This window comes from Erithacus rubecula (genome assembly GCF_903797595.1).
Source record: "Erithacus rubecula genome assembly, chromosome: 1".
NCBI lineage: Eukaryota > Metazoa > Chordata > Aves > Passeriformes > Muscicapidae > Erithacus > Erithacus rubecula.
The window spans coordinates 18,133,758-18,151,686 of record NC_136658.1 but is presented as its reverse complement, the minus strand read 5'-3'; the positions used below and the strand labels follow the sequence as shown (position 1 = coordinate 18,151,686).

At 37.4% G+C, this 17,929-nt stretch overlaps 1 protein-coding gene across 4 annotated transcripts in view; it reads left to right on the top strand.

Annotated features, from left to right (window-relative positions):
* ZPLD1 (zona pellucida like domain containing 1) overlaps positions 1-17,403 on the top strand; it is a 69,336-nt gene extending 51,933 nt beyond the window's left edge. For all 4 annotated transcript variants that reach the window (XM_079314335.1, XM_079314333.1, XM_079314336.1 and 1 more), the window contains 9 exons: positions 2,073-2,293; positions 4,574-4,755; positions 5,416-5,488; positions 8,435-8,532; positions 9,099-9,179; positions 9,992-10,163; positions 11,469-11,577; positions 14,502-14,531; positions 16,332-17,403. In XM_079314335.1, coding sequence (XP_079170461.1) covers positions 2,073-2,293; positions 4,574-4,755; positions 5,416-5,488; positions 8,435-8,532; positions 9,099-9,179; positions 9,992-10,163; positions 11,469-11,577; positions 14,502-14,531; positions 16,332-16,507 — 1,142 coding nt within the window. In that variant the 3' untranslated portion in view covers positions 16,508-17,403. The remainder of the gene's footprint in view (positions 1-2,072; positions 2,294-4,573; positions 4,756-5,415; positions 5,489-8,434; positions 8,533-9,098; positions 9,180-9,991; positions 10,164-11,468; positions 11,578-14,501; positions 14,532-16,331) is intronic.
* The last annotated feature ends 526 nt before the right edge of the window (positions 17,404-17,929 follow it).

Genomic DNA, 17,929 nt, shown 5'->3' with positions numbered 1-17,929 from the left:
CTGTATGGAAACTTGAGGCCTTTATAGTTAAGGCTTCATCATTTGGGTGCCCTAACCTTCAAACTATTTCTCCTCTGACTCAAAATCAGAAGCTTTTAATGCAGAAATGCAAATACCTTTTCCTCTTTGTTTGTTTTTCTCATAGAGGAATAGTGTTTACCTTCCCAAATTGTCAAGAAATGAGCTAGATATTTAACATCTAAGAGGGAATTAAATCTGTTTGGGACTGGCTTCAGATAAACTTCTGAACAAAAAATGTTGTATTTCCAGAATGGACTAATTTGGCAGCAATACTTCCTCATGAAGTAGTGGGCAGAAAAAGCGAAGTCTGGGAAGGTTGTTTATCCTTCTGTATCATGCAAAAGTTGGTTTTCTATGGTATGGTCTCATTTCCCATAGTGTCAAATGATAATTTTGCTAGTAGTCATGGTAAATTAATTGGTAAAAGTTATTATTCTGCCTTTTGAAAAGGCTTGGAGTTATGAAATTAACTGAGCTACTTTGTTGTATCCTGCAAATTACATTCAGGCTGTGCTTCAGTCCAAGAAACACAAATGCACACTTTGCCATTCCCCCGTTTGTACTGGTTCCTCTACCTTTGTACACTCATTAAATGGATTGTAATAGTCCTCCTGCAGTGAAAACCAAGGCATGCTGCTTCCTGATCTTTGTGCATTACATTAGTTGGATTATGACTGTGTACAAACCAGGAGAATTTCATGCCAATTCACTTCAACTCCTGTCTTGCCTCCAGTACCTTTCTGCCCAAATTTACACCCAGTGAGTAACATTTATCATGGCATTGGCTCAGGACTGAGTTTGGCCTGTTATTTGCTGCACTTGATGGTTTTAGCTTGAAAGCCACCATTAAACCTGTCTAAATTAAACTGCTTGTGCTCCTGTACCATGGGGGAAGAACTAGTTCATTGTAATGGAAATTTCATTTCCTCTCTGCTGTGACTATGCAGTGAAACAATTCACTTTAGCAGGCTTAATGGTACAGTATTGACTGAAGTTGTTCTACAATTTTTAATAGCCCTTAATCTTTAAGCAGATGTAATAAATTAGTTCTATAAAGGAGTAATGTCTCTGTTTAACACAATGCAGTATGTATTTTTGTAAAGCACTGGGGGAAACACCAGAACAGCCCCCCCAGTCATCTGTGGGCAGAGAAGACCTTAAAGAAGAAGAGCAATGGTAGAGCTTTAAAGCAAAACAATCTGTTGCTTGTGCCTGTATCTGAACCTGATGCTTTTCCATTCAGCACATAAAAATCTTCAGAACTTCTATTCAAAAGGTCAAATTGTCAGAAGATGGTTTTTTGCTGTTCAAAAATTGATCAGTTTTAACATCTGCTTCTTTCTAGGTCTTTTGTGTTGTCATAATGCACAGAATGAAAGATTGCAAGATGCTTTGTGGTATTGATCATAGTCTCTCAAGAGCCAACTGATTTTTCATTAAAGCTCAAGTTGATGGTTCTTAAAAAAAACAATCCCCAAACCCAAAACAGAGGAAAAACCAACTTTAGAGAGATCATAATAAATTACTCTGATAAGCTGTTGATTGTACTTCAAAGTCTGCACAGCCCGAGACTGTGACCTCATACAAAGTGGACTCCAGACAACTCAGAAAAATGTAGCCAGTTTCCATGCCAGAGTGGGCTGGGAGACAGAGCTTGGCCTTCTCAATTCCTCAAAATTGCTGGAAATTTCTGTTTCAGAGGGGGCTGCTTAATCAGACTCCAAATATTTAACCACTTGCTGTTTTCTACTCTGTTGCAGTGTTTCATTTTATGAAAGTACTACTAAAAGATTTGCTGTGGGATTAATGTATTTCTTTCCTGGTTACACTATGTTATTATACTAATTCTTGGCTTTTTCTTTAGTGAAATTATAGTCAAATCTGTTCTTCAGAATAATGCAATTCCTACCTTTATATTCTAATATTTTGCTGCAACTGAAATCTAAAAATTTATTTGATTGGAAGTCACAATGCTAGACAAACTGCTACAATAGTTGTCTAATGATCACTTCAAATTTTTTACAATGTCTTTCCCTGTGTTTTTCTTGCAGCTGAGCGAGATATCAATGTTTTCTGTGGAGTACAGACAATTACTATGAAGATAAATTTTTGCACAGTTCTTTTTTCTGGTTATTCTGAGACAGATCTGGCACTGAATGGGAAACATGGGGATGCCCACTGCAGGGGCTTCATCAATAACAACACCTTTCCAGCAGTGGTCATTTTCATCATCAATCTGAGTACTTTGGAATCTTGTGGAAACACTTTAGTGGTAAGACCAAGTCATAGAAAAATTATAGCTTGGCTATGTAAACATAGGATCAAGTGAATGCTCTTGACAGTGTTGTATCTTTCATAGAAAATATTTGTCTTATCCAGTTAGAAACATTTTGCATCCATCAAAGAAAACCAGAGAAAGTTGGTAACTTATTACCTTGATTACTATTGAGAAAACATGGTGGGACACATTTTTCTTCTGATTAGAAAGTATAATTTTAAGTATTTTTTCAGTGGAAGAATGAGATTTTTCCAAGGTGTTGATAAAATTCTTGCTGACCATGCCTTAGATTTTGTAGAAGTGGAGAGTTTCACAGTTTGTGTGTATCATGTTGTGTGATATTAAAGTGCCTATGAATAACTTAAAAAAACAAGTTTAAAAATTTATTACTTTCAAGCCTTTTATTCTCTCCAGAATTCTTATTTGTACTTGATCCCTGTCAGCTTTTATAACAAACCTCCTGTTTTTGTTGCTGATAATTTTGCTGAAATGTTTGATATGCTCTGTGACCTCTTTGCCTTAGGCTGAGTTTTCTTTTAAAATTTCAATAGAAAAAAAAAAAAACAACTCAGCCAATTCAATACTCTCTTTTTCAACCATAGCATCTCCATAACTTGCAGTAGAAGAATTTTCCAGGAAGCAACTTCTTCCTGTTCCTGGTTAGCTGTTCACCTTGTAAACTCCCTGAACTGGCTATTTGATCATGATCATAAGAGCTTGATGTTTAAACAAAAAGACCCTCCAGTTTGATAAATCCAAATAATTTGAGCTCTCCATGAAGTCTCCCACCAGGCTGCACTGAATGCAAAGTATCAGCTGCTAAAAATATATTCAAAAAATATTTATATATAACCAAAAATATTCCCCCCATCCTCTCTGTTTATTCATGCTGTGCCCTAAATGAAGACAAGAAAGAAACAGGGAGCATTTCTTATCATGTTCCCCACACGGGAGTTTTACAATCTCCTGCACTTCTTGGCAGTGTTTCACAGCAAAGACCTTCAAGCTAATTTTCAGTAAAAGCAAAGGAAAGATGATAGTTCAGGCAGAACTTGTGTGAAACCCAGGTCTCTCTGTAATACAGCAGAACCAACTTTTTACTTTTTGGGGGTAGAGTGGTAATACTTTAGCCTATGCTGTTTAGGCAAAACTCAGATCCTGGAAAATTCTATTTTCAACATTTTTGTGCCATTCAGAAAATTACTAAGTACCTTCTGGGCAAAATGCATGCCTGCTTCTGTCTTTTAGGTGTGTTTTTGGTGGACAAAGAAATCAAAATTCCTGCTGTGTGTCCTGTGCTACTTACTGCAAAATATTATAACTCATGTGGGCCACAGGATGATTCTTCCATAATGAAATGCATTTTTAAGAAACCTTGTGTTTTAAAGCTGCTGAGACCATCTGTTTTGCAAATACAGTTATACAGAAGTCCAGTGCCATGTGCATTTGCCCTGTGGTGTATGTGCCTACTGAGAAAGGAATTTATGCTTCTTCTCAGTTGTTTTCAAGCCACCCTCTTATTCAGATCAGTAGCTACAGATGGAGAGGGCCTGGGCTGATACCAGGAGGGAAGTGTCCCTCAGTTTTCCTGAGGGCTGCCTGTTCCTACAGGCTCTGCACACTCTGTGAGCTGAGTAATACAGAATATAATGTGCCCATGGATGTAATTTAGGTTGCATTGGCATTAAGTTTGTACCACTCTTCAGCTCTGTAATTCCTGACAGCTTATAGTTTATAATTAAGATTTAAAAATATATAATATAAACAAAACCACACGAAGTTCAACTATTTTGCTTGTGTCTGCTTATAAAGTACCTTATTTTTGATGTGTCCAAACCAAAGCTCAGCAGTGAGAGAATATTGTTTCTGTGAACAAAGTTGCTTCTGTATTGGTCTTTTTATTGGATATTGAAGCTCATTGTAAGGTAATATTTTTGTAACTGTAATGGAAAAGTTGCTTTAGTTTTTCCCAATAAGTCATGAATATCATTGAGTATGTAGAGAACAATGTACTTACCCAAAAATATGCTTCCAAGATTCATAATTCTTTTCAAATGTTGCTCAAATCTAAAAGCTAAGAACAGCTTGTGAATTTTTTATGCAAGATTCCAGGGAGATGAAAAACAGGACACACAGAAGATGTTATTAAACTAATTTTTGAAGGTTTTAGTGAAGAAATTTCAGCCTAAATTATGGGCTAAACCATCAGTGTCATATAGATTTTTGTTCCACAGTTAACTTCAGCTGATAATAATGTTCTCTCTTCCTCAATAGGTATCCTCAGCTCGAGGTATCAATGCTTATGGAAATACCTCAGTGGTACAGATAGGTAATGTTTCAGGCTACATTGATACACCAGACCCACCAACAATTATCAGCTATTTGCCTGGGCTCCTGTACAAGTTTAGCTGTAGCTATCCACTGGAGTACTTGGTTAACAATACCCAGCTCGCTTCGTAAGTGTGCTTCTGCATTTTTGTGTTTCAGCCCCATGTTTGTGTAAGCTTGTATATGTGCATGCCATAACAGCATTGTCCATATAGCAATTTTTAAGAGTCATTTTTAACAGTAAAATTACTGTGTAAGAGTATAGGGAAAGGAAAGAGCACCAAAAGTGCTGCAAGGAAAAAAGGAAATTCTGTAGCATCATTAAATGAGATACTATAGTTTATGAAGACCTGCTGTTATGAAGGGACCCTTAGATAATGTAAAACTTCCCTTAAAATTCAGATGTTCTGAAAAATTATAGCAGAAAAAAGGAGAAATTCTTAATGAAATAGTTTGTAAGCTTGTAAATATAGAATGCAAGAGAAAATATTTCCATGAGTAAACCTTGTACATCATGTAAAGCGAGTTCCTTTTTGTCACTTTGCCTTTCTGCTAATTATTTTTCTGATTCATGTTACAAGTAGCATCCATTATTTTCTGCATAGTTAAGACTGTCAGTATTTCCACTATAAATTTCTGTTTCTGAAGTTTATAACCCAAATGCATAAATTAACTCCTTGTGATATGACTCATTGAGTTTTTTAATGATAAAGCCCACTGAAGTATGCAAAAACAAAAAATAAGGTATCTTTCTTCATGATGGTTTTTGGTTTCTGGTTCTGTTGTAGGTCATCAGCTGCTATTTCTGTAAGGGAGAACAATGGTACATTTATCAGCACTTTGAATTTGTTGCTTTACAATGTGAGTATAAAACACAGCATGACCTGTACTAAATGAATCTCTGTGCTATGTGGATACAAACTGTTGTAGCAGAGCAAAGACCTCTTCATAATTTGCTGTTTCCATTCTACTCCTCCCATGAGCCAAGCCTTTCTTCCAGGCATCTTTCATCTCTGAATTCCTATTTCCTTTTTGCTTGCATGTACCTGTTGTCTTGTATTTATATGGCTGGTCTTTGAGGACAGACAGTTTTTTTGTCCTGTATTTATACAGTTCCTCAATTTACAGCTTTGGCTTTCAGTTGGTAGTGCCACGTGACTAATCACCTGTAGCCATAACAATCTCACTCCAGAGTGCACATTTTGTTTGCATTTATTATGTTTCTGTGTGTGTATAGGTGCTTTGTGCTTTAACAGAGAGTACTCTGTAGTATTCTGTAAAATTATTCCAGACCTATTCCCTTAGCAATGAACTGTAGCACTTTGGCTGGGGTATTTTTATGTTCAAGCTTCATCAGAGTGTTTTGATCATCTGTGATTGTTGTGAAGGATGTATTAGTTCCAAATCTATAGCCTGATGCAGATGTTGCCTTGTGGTGTGGACTTTAAAGATTTTAAAGGTTAATAATTGTAACAGTTTTCATCTAATGCTTCTTCCTTATGTTTTAGATAATTTGAATATGCATTATTGTAAAAGCTTTTACCATGTAAAATGGGTTGGTGACACTAAAACATGAAAAATGCAAGGGCCTCTACTTAATATTAATCCCTGAAATTATATTTTTGTGTTGATTAAAATTTTTAGTCATACATTTTAAATACCTGATTTAAATATCAATTTTTCAATCTATCAAGCATCATTTTTTGTAAATTATGAATCTTATTTTTTTTCCATTATTATTCATGCCATCGTGTTGCTGTGCTATAATTCATGCAGCTGATTTAAAAGTCAATGCTTTATGCTTTGAACATAATGAGCTATAAATATTGCAACAGGACATTTTTCAATGGCATGCTCTAAAAAATCATGTTTGTTTGAAAGAGCAGAGCTCCAAATAACAACCTATAATCTGTTAAAATGCTGATTATAGTTCTCTCATTTTTAAATAAACCTGTGATTAAAAAAGATGGGGCAGAATGAGGGTAGGCAAATTTCTCAGTCAAGCAAAGCACTGACCACTGTATGCTGACTGCCTTTCAGGGCCCAGCTCGGCATGGATGCTCATATTGAGCAATTTTTTTCCTGAGATGTCCCATGCCAAAATGTGCTTTCATCCTCCCACCCATGTAAGCTTGCAAGTTGACCATTACCAAAATGTGCTTTTCATCCTGACAGCAGTCACATTACTGGCCCTAGTGAGCAGCATTGGTATGAATAACACTGCTAAGGCTGGCAGAATCCAGTGGTGGATATCCCCTTCTGCTTCACTTCCCAGGATAAATACATGGACAGCTCAGGCACTGCCTGCATCTTTCCCTGTTGGGAGTGCCCTCTGGGCTCACTTGATCCCTGTTAGTCCTGGTTTTGGGAGGGGCCTCAAGGCTTGTGTACACCCTTGCTATTAGTGAGTGGATGTGTACAGATGTGTTTCATGACTGCAAGCATCTGCCTTCTCCAAATCTAGCTGTAGTGATATTTCTTAACATTGACTCTTCATCTTCTTACCTCTATCTTCTGTCACAAAGTGTTGTTTAGATTTGCTTTGTGATGCTAGCACATGTCATTGTTAGAAAAGGTAAAAGCTGTTATGATAGACTCAGAGTTTAATAGCAAAATGTTTAATGGGCTTTATCCCTTTTTGCAAACGTCTGTCTAAATGAATAAAAACTACTCTCAAAGAATAAAAAAACAACTGTGGAGTGTAATAGTGAGGTTCTTGCACTTTTTAATTAGTAGCAAAACGTGGCAGAGCTAAGTGTTATAGAAATGTATAATTAATTTGAAAGAAGACAAACCTACCTGAAGGCCTCTGATACTGCATAGATTAGATATTGAGCATGCTGATAATTTTGGCATTTTTTGAAAAAAATCACTTGATCTCTGGTATAAACCTTGTTGCTGTCAGCTGCTGCTTGCTGTGGCCTCACTTGCCACAATGAACCTGGTTGAAATCCTATTTACCAAGTTTTTTCATATGTATTGAGTGTTTTGACCTTTCACAAGAGGTCTCAACAATGCTGAGTCACTGTGCTCTCTGCATTAGCAATGTGTTTGATATAGGTGACTTTACCAGATAGTGCATTTTCATATTCTCTACTAGTATCTGTCACACAGACCTATTTCAAGGCTTTGTTGCTAAAGTTATGTTAATGGTTTAGATTTTGAACAAAAAGCTCTGATAAAACAGCTACATTTAAGTAGCAGTATATGGGGAATTACCAACTTTTATGTTGAATACAGCTTTCATGGAACAGCTCTTTCAAAATACTAAAATTTAAATGGAAATGTTTGTTATTTGTAGTTTTCAACAAGCCAGCTTTCCTAGAAACTACATGTTGCATAACAGAATGTCTTTGTTCTCCCAGGCTATAGCTAAAAATATATAACATCTCATGACATTGCTATCTCCATTAATTCAAATAGCCTTAGCAACATTTCCTGGGAAAGGGTGCAGTGTGACAACCCAGTAAAGCTCTTCCATTAGAAAACTAGAGTAGCTCCTATGTTTGTAAGCTCTGGAAGACTTTCTGAAGTGTCAATGAAGGATATATTTTCTTTAATCACTGCTCCAACCACCTTATTAAATCACATATTCTCCCAAATTGTTGCATGGGGCAAAGCCAGTCTTTACGGACAAACTTGTGGCAATATCTCTGGCACTGCTTTTTGCTTCTTCCCTTACAGAGGACAAAGTAAAAAATCATTCTACACAGAAGGGTCTGAAAAATTGCTGAGAGCTCAGTCTGCATGCAGATGGGTTGTTAGAGTTGAATTTCTGTTTCAACTGAGGCAATGTTTGTTTTACAGGATTCAACCTACAGCCAGCAACTCCTTATTCCAAGTACAGGTTTACCTTTGAAAACCAAAATATATGCAGCTGTGAGAGCAACCAACCTTGATGGCAGGTACCATAAAGGGTGTTATTTCTTGTCTTGCTTTCCTTTCAGCTCTTGTTCCTTATCTGATTTAGAAGCATCTGTCTTTCCTCTTAGCTTTTTGTATTTCCAAAGAATGGTTGGTGTTCAATAAAATGCATATTTTGCTGTAGTTCTTGTTGTGAAAGTTTTCCTTAACTGTACTTCAAATCCTATATTACTTTTGTTTAAGAAAATCCCCTCTTGGACCTAGTGAGAAAACCCAGAGCTTTTAAAAGTGGGCTGGTTTTGATTTCTACTCCCATGTGGCCATGATTTCTGAGAGGAGGTGTGCAATTGTGTGTGGCTGACTTACATGAAACCAAATGGTTTGATTTATTGAATTCTGCTGCTATGTTGTGCTGTTAATCTTCCAAGTATTTGAAGAAATGGGATGACTTACATGTGACCTGTTCAATACAGTAACTCAGTCTTACTGTAACAGCCTGCATTACCTGTTTGTGTGCTTTTTTTGTACTGTCCTTTCATCTCACCTCACTCACACCCCCATGCTTGCATTACCATTCCCCTCATCTATCCCTTTACTCCCTGTGCAGGTGGAATGTTTTGATGGACTACTGTTACACCACACCATCTGGCAATCCTAGTGATGATCTTCGATATGATCTCTTTTTCAGGTGGGTCCTGTGCAAACCCAATATTTTGTTGGTCCTCCTTTAAAAAAATAATTATAAATCTCTTCAACAGTGGTGTCTTAAACTGCCTGGAAAGTTTAAGCATAATTAGTAGGCAGAACCAAGGGCTATGACATGTCAGAATTTCTTTGTGTGTGAACATAAACATAGAAGTAGGTGCCAAGTCATAAGAATTATGAAGGTAGAAAAGCATATAGCCAAAGTAGTTCTACTAGAGATATTATAAATGCTTAAAGTGGGTGGCTAAACTGGCATTTATTTTACCAAGGGTGAATGTGGGGAATGACAGTGATGTAAAATATCAGAGACTTCAGTTCAGGAAAGTAGTTAAGCAAATGATTAAATATAAATAGATGCTTCTACTTCTACTCCCAGTAATGAAATTTATTTGAATTGGAACTTTGAAAAACATCTTGGGAAGTATCTCAGATTAAATATTGTCCATGACACCTATTGGAGATGTACTGTCTTCATTTGGAGTTACCTGTCTATACTGGTTAGCATACCTGATTGCTTTTTCCTTCATGTCTCGTTTCTTTGAGCTTTGGAATTAAATAGTAGCTTGGCTAGAGCTGTGGTGCTGCAAAACAAAACAGTGTTTTTGTAGGAATGTGTTTCAGCACAGGAAGCTGCAGCCTAACAGGCAGATTGTGCCTGCAGATATTTGCCCTGTGTGCTTTTCCAAGGAACTAAAGTATTGAACTTGCTGCTTAAGCTATCTCCTTCTCATCTAAGAGCTTTAAAATGCTAACAGAGCTGCTCATCCCAGTTTCACTCTTGTCTACAAAAACTAGCTGTGACAAGGATCCGCAGACGACCATCATTGAAAACGGCAAGAGTCAAATGGGCCGCTTTTCCTTTGAGGTGTTTCGCTTTGTGAAGCACAAGAACCAGAAGATGTCCACGGTCTTCCTTCACTGTGTGACAAAGCTGTGCAGAGCAGATGACTGCCCCTTCCTCGTGCCAGTAAGTTGTAATTATCTGGATATAAACCAGGCACACTGGAGTTCTGCATGCAAGTGTTATGGAAGTGAAAGTGACTTGTAGGGACTGAAGTAAGAATGTCTTTTGTGTCTGAAGGAATGTGAAACAGCTAATGAAGAATATGGAAATGAATGCTGTCCTCTGGAGATAAAATAATACTAGACCTGCAAAACACAGGTTATTGAATATGTGAGAAATGATCTCTTTGCCTTGTGGCCCTTAATTTTTAAAAGTAACAGCTCTGAGATGGCTCTTGGGTTGATATTCTTAGTATAGTAGTAAGATATCCATCATCACAGTGAAGAGGAATATCTTAAGAGTATAATTTATGGAAAAGTTAAAGCTATAGGAAGTGCTGTTATACTAACAAGGAAAATTTGTGAAAGTTTCCTCATAGTGAAAAAAATACCATGCCTTTTAGAGTTTATCATCTTCCTTATAATCTGAAAACTACTGTTTGGTTGACATTCATGAGATTATGTCTATTTAAAATTGCTAATTTTAGGAGTATCAGGCACAACAAATATATTTTGGAAATGGAAACATTTAGATAAATATATAAACACAAACCTGTGTGATGTCTTCAGAACAGAGCAGTGTTTCCTACTGAATGACTTCCCCTTTAGAATTTTAAAGTGCAGTCAGTTCAATATGCTCCTGAAATATTGTATGTTATTTTATATTTTTGTTACACATTTACATAATTAGCATTGCATTCAATTTATGTTCTGAAGCTTTTGAAGTTCTTTCACAAGAAGCTGAAACTAAGGAAATGCTTGTGTTTGAAGCATGCTTGAGTACCCTAGACTAAGATAGATGATAGGTTACAAATGTTAGAGGTGAATTCCAGATGAGAGTGCTGGGGATTGTTTTAGTGTGTCATTGCTATTTAGAACTTCATGCAAGATGTGCAAACTCTCACTCAAGAAGCATGCTAGAGTAGGGATTGTCAGGCAAAACAGATTTGTTGGGGAAAACTGTCTGTGAACATAGCTTTAGGAAATTAATTACTGAAAATTTAATATACTATAAGATGGATCTTGTACACAACAGCAATGTAGTTTTGTAAACAAAGTGAGGAAAAATAAAATGGCAAGCCAGGAATTTATAAGATGCTCTTCTAGGCAATATTACAGATGTTTTTATTGCAAAGTAGTTTAATGCATGCTAAGAAATAAAATCAAACTTGTAGTATTGCTTACCAAAGAGTTCATATTACATGAGGAAGCACAAAAAGGCCCCAGTTCTGTTGCACTCAGTCTGTGATTGTTTTGATTGACCACTCAGATCTGCAGTAACAGAGAAAGAAGAGACACTGGTGGAAGGACAACTTGGCGCCCTCAGAGCACATCTGGCAATGCTGTAATCTCTGCTGGCCCCATCATTACCAGGAGTGGTAGGGATAAACAATCTTTCTCTATGGACTGCAGGGATTTCAGGAACCTGGGGAAATGTTTTACAGTTTAATGTAAATTTGTAGACTTAAAGGGTGAATTCTCTGTGAGTTTGCCGAGTATTTTTTTACTACTGCTGAGTATTTTTTAATACATTTTTTTACAACTTTGGTAGAAATTTTGAGCTAGTATTTTTGTTTGGCTCTCACATGCTTCCTCCTCCAATAAAATTACTCTGGGATACTGTTATACATATAAGGCCATGATACAAGTCCACACTCAGTGGGTTGACTTCTTTCTTTTGTCAGATTTAACTGGAGATAATAGAATTTAACGTACTGTGTTCACTGTTTCAATTTAATTTGGATGGATAATTAATATTCACTGTCACTTTCTTTTCACCATTTCTTCCAGCTCCCTCTGGGTTTCTATCTACATGTTGCTTTAAAATTAATGCACAGTATTCTTAGATTCAGCTATAAGAAAGAAATGGGACAAAACCACTGTAAATTTTAAACAGTGGGCCAAAATCCACTGCTTTAAATTGAAGGTGAAATCCCCTGATTTTCATTTTATTGCCAATTGTTTCAGGAAAAGAAAAAAAGCAAAAGGCAGCTCTAAATGTAACCGGCAGTCTCTGAAAAAAATAAAAAAAATTCACGTGACTACTGTTTAAGTTTTACAAATTCCAGATATTTATGAGTAGTTGCAGTTTAGCAACTAATTTCAGCAGTCTTAGTTTTAAGATGCTGAGAGTAGGACTGAACCTGGTCTAGAAAAACTAATTTAAAACTTGAGAATAAAATCCTTCTTTAAATGCCAAGTAGCTGTGACTGTATACAAAGAGAGCAACTGACCCTCCAGAATGGGGAACCACCTAACAAGAGACCATTTCTAGAACAAATGGGCTCTATTGTAAGCAACATTTCTGCATTGAAAATGAGTGATGTTTTTTGCCTTATGTATGGTCCCATTTGAGTTTCTCCCATCTGATAAGCCAAGAGAAAGTGAGCACAACTCACTTCAAAGTTGCATACATGAGTACATATGGGAAATGAATGACAGATTTGTTCAGCCAAACAAGAGTGCTGGAGTAATACTGCCTTAGGCAAGGAATGGAAACTAGATACAGCTTTTTATATGAGCAGCCCCTGATAGGTAATATAGCTCATGATTAAAATGCTGTGAATGCAATAAAAAAAAGAGGATACTTATCAATTACCTTTAAATACTGCATAGTGTCAAACGAAGATCTAATGGATGTTTAATGGTCCCAAAGAAAGGATAAACAATTTTATAATTTCATGACAACTGTTGAGGCTGTTTAAATAAAATCATTAATAAGGCTGAAAGAAGGACAATAATTTTTAGGTGTATTCTAAAAGTGGGTGAGAAAAGATTTTTTTGATTTCTCCATCTTCATAATGCTTTTGGAGTATTGCACTCAGGCTGACAGAAGGATGGTTTAATGGGAAGTACTCGAAAAAATATGGGATTCAGTTCTAAATTCTGCCACAGATTTCATGAGTGGCATTGGGCAAGCCCCTCAATCTCACTTGCATTTCCATTTTTCTTCTGGATCAGAAAGAGGGAATTAGTCCTGCTGTCAATTCCCATTATGAAAATAAACTCATAAGAATCAGGAGGTTAATAAAAACTATAGTTAACAAACTATAAAGGGGAAGATAATCCAAGAACTTGACCAAAACTGTATGGATGGTTTGGGATAAATTTGGATAATTTTGGATAATTTTTTTTAAAATTACCTAAATTTGGATGAGGTAACATATAGTAAATATAATGACACATTTGCCCAGAGCCCATCAAACCTGCTGCACCTGGCTCACCATGCTAGCAGTAGGACAGCACAGATGTGCAGCCCCTCACTCCCCTCATTTAGGGGGGAGCTGCAGCTGTCCCAGGGTGGGCTCTGCACACCTGCAGAGGCTCCCCAAGGTACCCAGGTCTCCCCAAGACCTGGCCCCAGCTGTTCTGGCAGTGGAGCTGCTGATGCAGCTGCCCTGGTAGGAACTGAATGGTGCTGCTGCAAAAGTGACAGTCCTTCTCCTGTGTGCTTCTGAACTCATATTTCTAACATCTGGCTCTTTTCAGAAAATTGTTATTCTTCTTTGTTAATCTAAAATAAGTCATTGCAGGAGACATTCACAGAAGAAAATGTTTTAGTCTCTGTAGGGAAACAAAGCAGGCACCTACTTGTGAAGTTAAAATTATGTAGCTTTTGATGGATGTCTCACTTAAGCTGGGGAGACAGCTGCTCAAAACAAATATATACATCAGCTGTGCTTACAGATTGCACAAAAAACCCACAAAACAGTGTCAAGAAATGTAATTCTGGAATGGACATTGGTAAGCAAGTGAAAACTGAAGACAAAATACAAATGTTAAAACCACAAGGTAACTGCCAAGAGGAAAATGAGCATGGTAAAAAGAGCTTTCTTAGTAATAATTTATGGTCACTGACTATATTTTTTCTTGTAAAACTCAAGTTTTTTCCTATAGAGCTATTTTATAACATGATTAGTTGAAGGGGCCTATGTATAACATTGTGCTTATGCTTGTGTTGTTACTGAGGGAGACAACAGAACTTGCCACCTTTTCAATTAAAATATTCTTGATTTAACGTGGTATTGGGGTTTTTTCCACAAGACATTAAAAATATTAATTAATATTTTAATGTCTCCCAACATTAAACATGAAGGAATGGCATCCAATTAATATTATTTGTCCATTTTTTATTATGTCCATATTTTAACAGAGATGCTGAAAGCTGCTAGTCAATGTGGCAAGTAGAGCTGATTTTTTTAAAAAATAAAGTTACAACTATTGGCTTTTCTATTGCAAGAGGGGAGGAGGTAAGCAGAGGTATCTAAAAAGTATAATATGTGCCTTTTGTTTTTATATGTAGATGAGACACCAACCAACAATTCAGAGCTTGGTAAGTTAATCAGAATTCCAAGAAACATTAGAGAGGGTTTGTGAGGGAAGCAGAACTGAGGATGAGCCATTTTGATTAATATCTATGCAATGGGAATTATTTTTTTTTTTTTTTTTTCTGCTGAAATGAGTCACTACCAACATGCACTGAAAAAAAAAAAAAGAAATTGTATGGAATTCTCAGTTTAATTTGTGGACCCAGCACCAGCTACATTCAAACTTTAAATTCCTGTGATGAAGTAGAAAAGAAAATCTGATGCTACAGCATGTGAGGGGGAAGGGTACATTATAGCCACTGGATGCAAAGCCAGACTTAAGCAGGAAAATTTGCCCATGCCACACGGGAATAGAGCAGGAAATTTATTTTTATGGTGCAGTCTAGCTTGGTTCACCTTTGAAAGCCAGCAGGTCAGAGCTTCAGCTCCTGTTCTCCTAGAATTTAACCCCACAAGAGCTTGTAGAGAAACTGGATAGAACTTGTGCCCTGCTAGGGCAGTGAAGGAAATAGGCTGCAGGGGAGATCAACTCTTTAAGTTTCAGGGTTCTTTTTTTTTTTTTTTTTTTGGGCACTTGGAACTCTTGTTTCAGCCTGTTACTGTTCTCTACTGTTAACAAGCAGTGGCTGATGGCTGAGAAAGGATGTTCACTGGGCCATTCCACTTTGTATTTCTTCATAACAGGACTGAGTGGAATGAGGAATCCATCCTGTCCTCTGAACTCCAACACTGTTCCTTTCTTTACTCAAGAACATATAAAAGCAGCTAAAGTTCTTGTCTGTCATGGAGAGTTCTCCATGTAATTAATTGCTCCCTGGTGTGCTTCTACCCATGGATATAATTAAAATAATAAAAAGAAAATTCTTTATTTGCTGCACACAGTTTGCTGTGTTAATGGCTGCTACCTTTCCTTCCCATCCAACAAATGCAGCAGCCTCTGCATCCCAGAGCAAAGGCCTTTCCTTTGCCTATTGCTGTCCCCATGGAGAGCACAGAGGTAGAGAGAGGTGAGATTACTGCTGTAGCAGTCAGAAAACAACAGTGCTGGGAAGGGAGGGTAACCAGACCAACAGTGCTGATTCCTTTCAGCTGGGGTGAGGAGGGTGGGATTCATGGTGTTGAGGGCAGGTGGCTGCTCCTGGGAGGAGCACTCTGGTTTCTCACATAGAGGTTGTGTTGTCATTTCACCTCACTCTCCACCACTGATAATGGCAACTCTCATTGGTACTCAAATGCTGGTTTTCCCCTCCTGCTGGAAACAACAGTGCCAGCTGTGGCTGTGTGTGGCCTGTTATCTCAGAACTGGTCCATGAACAGCTTGCTGAACTGCAAGAAGTATTAAATATGTCACCTTTTCTATCTGAGAATTGATAAACATATTAAGAAGTCCTTTCTGAAGATGTACAAGTTCCAGAATGTCCAATATCTGGTGCCATGTGATAGTGGGGAAGAAATCCTTTCATTAATTTGATTAGGCCACAAATCCTTGTACATATACCTTGGATAGTCTTGCCTTGAGTGGCACAGGTCAAGGTTGGTCTCTAGCAGATTAGGGATAATGCCTTAGAAGGCACATGTCTTTATCCCCCAGCACCATTGGTACTGAAAGAATTAATAATTGTTTTCAAAATATACTTAGATAAGCTTTATCCAAGTAGACAGGTGCTCATTCTGAGGTACAGTTAGTTTTAGTTCCCTCATTGCAATTATACAATATATTGGGTGTTGGAAGAGGAAGGCAGAAGTGTTTGGCACTCTTGAGAGATAAAACCACATCTTACCTGGGAATTTTTCTCCTCTTGCAGCTCACCCAAACGGACCTCCTTTCCAGATGAACACAGTCACCAGTGCGCTGATTTCAGGCATTGTTGTCCTGGGAATTTCCAGCATTTTCTTTTTTGTGTGTTCTCTAACCCTTCTGCACAGAAACTGGCCCAACACTTCAGTCCTGAGCGGTATCCGGAACCCAGTTTTCAACTGAAAGTGATGATTTGTTTGCACTTTTTGTTCGGGGTTGCCTTTCTCATCTGTGAAATATGATTCCATTAAAAAGTAATATTAAGGCAACACTCCAGTGATATCCAGCTTCTGTTCCAGCTATTCTATATTTGTAGATTTGCTAGATGATGTTGTGTAGGTAAGCAGCAGTGATGTTGGTAAGAAGCCTAGAAAATGTTGAGAATCTCAATTGTGTTTGCGATCAGACTGCATGACATTTGCCCATGAATGTGCTGACAATAGAGCTCCTGTCTCCATCTGCTCAGTAAGGTCTGAAAGCTGAAGAGGCTGCAGATGAGAACCTTTCCAAATATACCACTTTAATACAAAGGCTGACATATTCAGAACAATCCATAAGTTCATAAACACCTAGTAAAATAAGGCTAACTTCTCTTTTGTCATTACATTTTTCACAAAAACAAGTGTGTCTCAGGAGGAATTTGTTTTCAGCTGTCTTGGCTAAAAATAATCTAAGAGAGGCTTGGAACAAGTGACTTTTACTTATTTGTAATTTGGAAGTATTTTCTTTAATATAGCTTCCATTGGCTTGTGGAGATACCATGTATGAAGTATTGCCCAAACTTTCCTCACAGAAAATTATTTTTTGAGCATAATTTGGCAACAGAGTAAAAATCTAACTAATATACTAATTGCTAAGGACAAGTTTTGTCTGTGAGTTTTTCAGTTCTCAGATAAAGCTTTCATTTCCACACGAGGAGTCATCAATCAGTGCTTATTTCTTTAGCAGATTTTCTGTGTGAGTTAGACTTGTTCACTGCATGGATGAGAGGAAGAAGGCAGCTAGAAGGATAGCAGGCTGCAAGCAGTACTGTTGCCTCTTGTTAATCTGGTGAACATCAGATTTACCTGATGTGAGTGTGAGTGCCCTCAAACAGGGGGCATCAAACCTCACACAAGGCAGTGGCTTGGCTGTGTAGACAAAAATGCTGGTACTAGAAAGGCCACCATAGACACAACATATTAAGCTGGACTGGATAGACAGTTGGGATTTTGGTCACACATACAGCAGTTAAATTTTGTTTTTCATGTACTGTACATATTGGCCTAGAAACACCTCATTGATATTTATCATCATCCTGTGTTAACTGTGTCTGTGTCTTCACTGGTGTGACAGAACTGGCTAATGATCAGGGCTTTTTGGCTCTCAAGGCTAAAGACAAATACAGTCTTGTTCTCAGTTTTCTCTGATCCTGCAAATGCTGTATAAAGGCCTGTTGTTTGCAAATTCCACTGTGCTGTAGGGCAGTATCCCTAACAACCAATACTGTACCTGTTTTCCTCCAGTCTTAATACCTCAGAAACATTTTTGCACTTCAGGGGTTAGGTCTGATGACATGTAAAACACGATTGTTTAATAAAATTATTTTAAACGTTTCAGAGTGGA